Source organism: Budorcas taxicolor, chromosome 13 (genome assembly GCF_023091745.1).
Source record: "Budorcas taxicolor isolate Tak-1 chromosome 13, Takin1.1, whole genome shotgun sequence".
Taxonomy (NCBI): Eukaryota; Metazoa; Chordata; class Mammalia; order Artiodactyla; family Bovidae; genus Budorcas; species Budorcas taxicolor.
Genome location: NC_068922.1, coordinates 33,092,943 through 33,100,996, shown reverse-complemented (window position 1 = coordinate 33,100,996; position 8,054 = coordinate 33,092,943). Strand labels below are relative to the sequence as shown.

Genomic DNA, 8,054 nt, shown 5'->3' with positions numbered 1-8,054 from the left:
AGCACAAACGTTCATATCACCCTCCATTATCAGTCCAGGTCCATGGGGGTTAACTATAAATGGATACAGAGAATTTTCAAGAATACTCTAGGGCTAAAGAAGAGTACCTAGGGAAGAAACAGACTTGAATTCCACCCCCTTACCCCAGTGTTTGGGGTTCAGATCTCATTGCAAAAGTGTAGTTGCTGCCCACGGGATGGTGAAGAGGCTTGCTAGGTTTCCCAGGCTACAGCTGGTCCACAGTCACTAGGCAAGCAGGGTGGTCAGGCCAAGTCAAGATGCTGGCTGGGACCAGGCAGAAGGAAACACCTTCGCTGGGATCTAGGTGGTCCAAGGCCACCCACCTCCCACCCCTGACCATTGATCAGGTGGACAGGATATGCCTGTCCACACAGGACACAGGAGACCCAGCCTGCTGCCAGAAGGGTGGGCACATGACCAGTGCCACAAGCTAAGGGACTGTGCACCCTGGGTGCCGCCCACACTGAAACCCCCTTCATGTCACTGATGACAGGATGGTATTTAACAAGAGACCAACCCAGGACTTCCCTGGTGGTTCAGTGGTTACGAACCCACCTTCCAATGCAGGCAGGGGACACAAGTTCAATCCCTGGTCGGGGAACTAAGATCCCATATGCCTTGGGGGAACTAAGCCCATGCCACAGTTAGAAGCCTGTGTGCCGCAACTAAGACCTGACGCAGCTGAGACTAACAAATATTAAAACAAAACAAAACCCAAGAGGAAACCAAAGCACGCCAGAGCTGAGAAAGGAGAAAAGAAATACCGAGGGTCCAGCTCACTGCCCATGTTGGCCATCCTATCAGTCTACTGGGGCTGGGGAAACCAAGCACCACAGACAAGGTGAGGTCGAGATGGATGGCTTCATTTCTGGAGGCTGCAAGCTGCAATCCAGGGTGTGGGCAGGGCTGGCTCCTTGTGAGGGCTCTTCCGGCCTCTCCTTGGCTTGCAGATGGCCATCTTCTCCCTTTTCCTCCCCTCTGTGCATGTCAAACGTCCTCTATAATAAAGGTAGATTTGGAAAGGAGAGGCATCATACATCACTAACTGGCACACTCAAGTATTCCTGGCTCTTCTATCCAGACACCCTCTCCTTTACCCTCTAGATAACAGGATCATGCTAGCGTGTTGGGAGAGGCAGTCGCCAAGCTGTGCAGCAATGAAGCCAGCATCAGGGGTCAAACTGTTTCCAGTTCAGACAGACCTTCAATTAGTCCCATTTCAGGCTACTTTTATCGCTACTTCCAGACCTACCAAAGGTCACGTTCGTGACCATCTGGGGGGTCTTTTGGAGGCAAGGGGAATACCAAGTTGCTTCTTGGCATTCCCCACTGCTTGTCCAGTCAGGTTTCTGGGGTCTGCTGAGGTTGCTTTCCTGCCCCAAATGTTAAAGTTTGTTGTCTCCTGTTCTTTGAGGCTTTAAAAATCAGCAAATGTACCTTTTAGAGTAATTTTAACTTAAAGCAGGGTAGCAAAGGTAATACGGAGAATCCCCTCAAACTCTTCCTCCTAACAGTGCTATCTTCCATCACCACTGCACCTTGATCACAAGAAGTCAGCCAGCACACCACTGCTAACAGACTTCACCAGTTTCCCCACTGATGTCTTTAATTAATTTTGGCTGTACTGGGTCTTCCTTGCTGTGCAGGCTTTTCTCCAGTTGCGGAGAATGGGGGGTACTCTCTAGTTTTGGTGCACAGGCTTCTCACTGTGGTGGCTTCTTTTCATGTGGAGCACAGGATCAATGGATGTGGTGCTCAGGCTTAGTTGCTCTACGGCATGTGGGATATTCCCAGGCCAGGAATTGAACCCCTCCCCTGCATTGGCAGGTGAATTTTTTTTACCACAGAGCCAAGAGGGAAGCCCCAACTGATGTCTTTTTACTGTTCCAGGGCTCAACCCAGGCCACCATACCACATCACTGCATCTAGTTGTCAAGTCTCCAGAGTCCCCTCAGATATGTCTCTCCTGGTTTTCCATGATCTTGACACTTTGGAAGAGTCCTGGCCAGGTATTTGCTAGAATGTCCCTCTATTTGGATTGTGTGGTATTTTTCTCATGATCAGTTTTGGTTTTGGGGGAAGAATAACAGAGTGACATGTCCTTATCACAGTTCAGTAAAGTAATAGATTGATGATTCATTTCTAGCTCTTAATTCTTTAGCCTGTTTAATACTTGATATCCAAAGCACATGCAATTCATTAGGAAACAAAATATACTAAACATAATGACACACTAGTGACTATTCTGTCAAGAAAAAAGGCCACTTGGTCATGTAAAATCAACCTGATATATCACTGAATCACATTTTAAGAAAGTCACTGCATTTCAAAAAATTTTTTCCTTTTTATTTAAACATAAAAGACATTTACAGCATGCAGGTCAACTTAAAATTATATGGCGTCTTCCCAAACCAATTATCTCTGCATGTATATTCAAGCACTGAAAAGAAACCAACGTATTCCACAGGCAGACTCAGACTCTTCTATCATCTCCTGCCAAATTGAGTTACACACAGTAGTTTTCTTAAATTAGGCAAATAATTTAACTGATCACCATGAATAAATATTACTTTCATTTCACTGAGTTTCTTCTCTGAACCATTTATCAATGCCATTCAGACGAACATTAATTTATTTAGTCAAAAAAAAAAAAAAAGACCCTGTAAATTGAAATAAGTATCAATGTTCCAGGTGATCAGAAATTTTCACTTATAAGAGTAAAGGCTGTGTTTAATGACCTACCATAGCAAAAGCAGTTCAATTAAAACAAATTTATGAAATTCTCTGTACATTTTGTGAAAGTCTGAAATTATAAATAGAAAAACCCATTGAGATATTTTAAAAACCCTAACATTGTGTATTCTGAACCACACACAAGTTACAATTCATTGTTTGTTACACAGCACCAATACCTGTGATACATCTTACAAGAAAGAAACTCCTATATTCAGACAAAAGAGAGAAAAAAATTTCTGCTTCATTTAAGAATACTGCCCCAAAAAGCAAGCTCTCATTTGAAAACAAAATACAAATGTCTGTGTGCACGCAGCCAAACATTTCTTCATTTAGAAAACTATCACCACCAACAGGCGGAAGCACGGGTTTAGTTAACTGCATTGCTTCAGTCTTGCCGCTCTACAAGTTTTCATCTCAATTTTTGGAGTGTTTCTTTTGATCAAGCCTAAAAACAATACAATCATTTTAAAGGTTGCTGCAGATCAGAACAGCAAGGATTTTTGACTGTTAAAAAAATAAATAAATTTATCTTTTAAATCAAAATTATTATAAAAGTGGAAATTACAATAGTTAAGGAAATAGAAAAATAAGCCAATTATGATCTGAGTCTTCTGACTATGGCTCCAAATTTAATACAAATATCTGTATATAAAACTGTTTCAAAAAGTTAATTCTGCCACCCAGATCCTAACACAGAACTTTCCAGCTTTCTCCTCTGAGTAACTTTACATCCCCAGTCTTTGCAAATTTCTGCTAACACAGTTGCAGTTACCCACTCCCAAGTGGTGAAGCAAATATTGAAATCTCTTTCCCTATTACTTTTATAGTTTCTAAAATAAACTGTTGACTTAGTTTAATCATCTGAGGAAGAAGTGGCAAAAACAGATACACGTAATTATAAAATTACCAGCTACCGCCAACAAAATAATTTGAGGATTATTAGTGACTTGCAAATAATTTATTACTCCTAGACTAAATAAGAAGTATGTCATAGTGTATGATTTAGTGTAGCAGGTTAAAGACACCTCAGGGATTTTCAGACCACAATTTACCTATATATTTATAAATTCGCCATTTATTTGTCCCATCCTTCCACGTGTTTTCTCAACTTCCAAATGCTATAAATTTAGATCAACCAATACAGTACTAATATAAAATTATGTTTAATCCTATAATATCCATATCTTAGTTCATTTCATTATATTAAGTTGACAGATTATTATCCACCCAATTCTTAATATATATTAACTAACAGGCTCACAAAGCAAGGTGTTTCCATTCCATCAAGCTATGTGTATACAGCATTGGGAAGAAGAGAAATGAATTTCTTTTCCAAACTGTTTTTCTTAAACAAAAGCAAAAGATTTGCTTTTGATAGTGTGAAATATTTCTATTCAAGATAATTCAGCAGTAGGCATTTCACAAGAGAATTAAGTAGCCTTGCCCAGTCTCAAGTGTCTAGTTAGGCAGTTTTAAAGGTTTCAGTGCTCAGAGAGTAGTTTGCAGAAGCAAACTTCAGAGATGATGCATGTAATTTTAACTCTGAAGTCATTTCAAAGGATTTTTAAGTACAGTACTGACCTGATATAATTTGTGGGCATGTAGTGTTGTAAGTGGTAAAATTTAAGACATTTAATCTAAAAGTTCCATTTCCCCTAAAATAAGGTATTATTTTATAAGAAAAGAAAAACAAGCAGTAGCAGCTAGGTAACTTAAACTAAGATTAAAAAATAAACACGAACAAGTACAAAAAGCACAGTCCTATATGATACAGTTAGCTTGGCACAGTGAAGACTAAATTTAAGACATGAAAGACAAACTGTGTAATAAATAGGGCCACAGTTATAAACTGTCGTTTTTCCCTCCTAAGACGCCAGAATTGCACTCTAGTTGTGTTGGGAAGCAGCAGAGTTTACAAGAGTGGGTAGGAAACAGCTGTACAGGCCAGGTACAATTTATACACTAAAAAACGTTATAATTCTAGAGTTCCCAAGGGATACAGGCTACAGTCATTGAATTACGTCCTCTTCATACTTCAATTACTTTTAACACCTGAAGATGGAAAAAAGCAGAGGAAATATTATTTATACAAAACCTGTGTTTGAAAAGAATGAAACGAAATACACCAATTAGTTTAAAAACAGTTAACCAACAGCTTTGACCACTTCCCCCAAAACTAAAAAGATTGCAACAATGAATGCTTTTATTTCTTTTCCTTTTATTTGTCTCCTAAGCAGAGCTGTCTAGGGACAGTACAGTATTGAAAGGAAGTCAACCCTACATTTGCTTTTACTTACCCCAAGACTTGAGTAAGCTGATATATAAATTACAGTTTTTTTTAAAAGAAAAAGATGGTCAATAAAATGCCAGTCAGTAGACAGTGTCAGTGACATTAAGTCAAGGACCACTAATTAACTAGCAATGTTACATACATGGTAGCTGTGAAAAACAAAAAGGGGTGGGGTGTACCAATAAGCACAAAGTACATGTGCTACAGAAGGCAACAATGAAATAAACAACCCCAGAGACTTCCCCTGTGGTCCAGTGTTAGGACTGGGCACTTTCACTGCTGTGGCCCAAAGTTCAATCCCTGGTCAGGGAACTAAAAATCCCAAAAGCCGTGAGGTGTGGCCAAAAGAAAAAAAAAAAAAAAGAAAGTAAAATAAAATAAAAGTAAACAATCCCAGTAGGAGTTACCTGAAGGCATCCTTGTAATCCACTGCCTATCTACCTCTGTGTTTATTAGAAAACCTCAACCTGTCCAACGCATCATGCAGCTAGAAGAACCAACCAGCCACGTAAAACTGGTACTACGAGTATCACTGTCATTCATACATTGCCATCTCTCCCCAAAATAAATCCAGTGTTTTGAAATGCTTTTCTTAATAATTAAAAAATCTCTACAAAGTAGTTATCATATACTCCTCAATCTGGGCTTAAGATTGATCACTCGAAGATTTTTAAAAATAATAACCATTATCCTTTGGACCAGCAATGAAACAAACCTGTACGTAATCATACTTTTATAGTTACTTCAAGTCTTGAAAACCTGTGTTAGCTAGGTTAGCCAACTCCCTCAAGTGCTTAAGCGCTGTCATTACACTGGATCAGCAATCTGCTGCGAAAACCTAGCTTTACTTAACAAAGGTCATGGACTATGCTATCTGCAAATGAGACAGGAGTTCAAAGTTCACATGTGACTTTTAACATGAGGACAATATTCAAAACAGATAAACTTTTACCTGTATTTATTTATATGTATCCTTTGAAAATTCTTTTGCCCACCTTCAATTTCAGAAAAGGCAGCTTGCGTTTCCTCAGCATCTGCTCTGTACTAGGTAGTGATGCCTTAACTTGTATAATTCTCAAGAATGACTTTCATTTTATTAATAAAGAGGCTCAACAAGTTATTAATCCAAAGGGGGAAAAACAGAGGCAGGACAACCACTGTAATGTTTGCTGATATGACACAATATTAAACACAAACCACCTACAATGTAATCCTGTAAAAATGTGCACAAGAATTCAATAAATGCTTTTAATAAACAGGAAACAGAGGAACACAGCAGCTGCATCTAGAAACAAGCAAACACACCAGAGGTGGCATATGCTCCAGAAAATTGGCCTTTTCTATTTAGTAAGTCAATGTCATTAAACAAACAAAAAAAAAGAGGGTGGGGTGTTATTCTAGCATTAAGAGAGACTTAAGGCAAATAACCTAATGTAAACATCAGTTCTGGATTATTCCCAGGTTTAGACAAACCAGCTGTAAAAGATTTAAAAATCAGTAAGTAATCAGAAAGTTCCAAATATGGATTGCTGCTGCTGCTGCTGCTAAGTCGCTTCAGTCATGTCCGACTCTGTGCAACCCCATAGACGGCAGCCCACCAGGCTCCCTTGTCCCTGGGATTCTCCAGGCCAGAACACTGGAGTGGGTTGCCATTTCCTTCTCCAATACATGAAAATGAAAAGTGAAAGTGAAGTTGCTCAGTCATGTCTGACTCTTAGCAACCCAATGGACTGCAGCCTACCAGACTCCTCCATCCATGGGATTTTCTAGGCCAAAGTACTGGAGTGGGTTGCCATTTCCTTCTCCAATGCATGAAAGTGAAAAGTGAAAGTGAAGTTGCTCAGTCATGTCTGACTCTTAGTGACCCCATGGACAGCAGCCTACCAGACTCTTTCATCCATGGGATTTTCCAGGCAAGAGTACTGGAGTGGGTTGCCATTGCCTTCTCTGCAAATATGGATTGATATAATATTAAAATATTTTGTCAGTTGTGATAATGTTGAGGTATATAGAAAAATTTTTATTTCAGAGATACATTAAATGGGTCATAACTTCATAATTTACTTTTATGCCTAACAGTTTTTAAAAAGGAGTGAAAAAAAGCAATCAACTGTTAAAAAAGTAACTTGCTCAAGTTCTTAAAAGTAAAAAAATCAGAATTCAAACTTAGGTGGACTCCAATATCCATTAACTCTTTCACTGTGTCACTCTCTTTTGAAACTTCTATTATGTGGACTAAAAATTGTATTAAATTTATGGGAATGTGAATTCTCCAGAATGCTGCTTAATATTCTACTCAAATTGCAAGCCAATGTTATGCAAAAATGACAAAGTAAAAACAAGGGAGATTAAAATAAAACAACTTTAGTGTTTGTCAGAAACAAAACCAGTAAAGTATCTCATAATTATACTGTATTTTTTAGTTTCCTTAGTTTCCAAACCACCTACACACTTGGGACTTGCTAAGAATTAAATCTGATAAAATAATAGGCAGCTATAATTAGTCATGCTGTACTAAGAAAATGTTCACAATATATTGCCAAGTTAAAAAATCAGGCTATCAGCATATTCAGAATAGCATAGTATACTGGTAGTATGTTACAGTTATTTATATTTTAACCTTCCTAATTTAAAAGTTATATTTAAAGAAAGTTCCAGAAGGATATATATATTGGGTGGCATTTCCAGATCTATTTTCTTGGTTTGTGATAATTGTCTATCCTTTGACCGGGTACAGCTATTACTTGTATTTAGAAAGAAACAAGTAAGAACTCATAAATCAGTCAGAAAAACCACTCACAATAGTAAAACGGCAAAGGACCCAGAAAAAAAAAATTATATAAATGGGCCAATAAACATTTCATTCACAAATCAATGAGATGCTTATTCCAGCCTATTAAACTGGACATTTAAAAACTATTAATACCAGCAAAGATGCAACAAAATAGACAGTGTCCTGGGCTATGATGTAATTTAGCATAGTCATGGAATAGCAGTGTTAATATGT

At 38.4% G+C, this 8,054-nt stretch overlaps 1 protein-coding gene across 1 annotated transcript in view; it reads right to left on the bottom strand.

Annotated features, from left to right (window-relative positions):
• Nucleotides 1–2,341: 2,341 nt before the first annotated feature.
• The window catches only part of KIF5B (kinesin family member 5B), a 46,253-nt gene continuing 40,540 nt past the window's right edge, over nt 2,342–8,054 (bottom strand). The window contains exon 26 of the mRNA XM_052650397.1: nt 2,342–4,809. Within this exon, the coding sequence (XP_052506357.1) occupies nt 4,803–4,809 (7 nt within the window). The 3' untranslated portion in view covers nt 2,342–4,802. The remainder of the gene's footprint in view (nt 4,810–8,054) is intronic.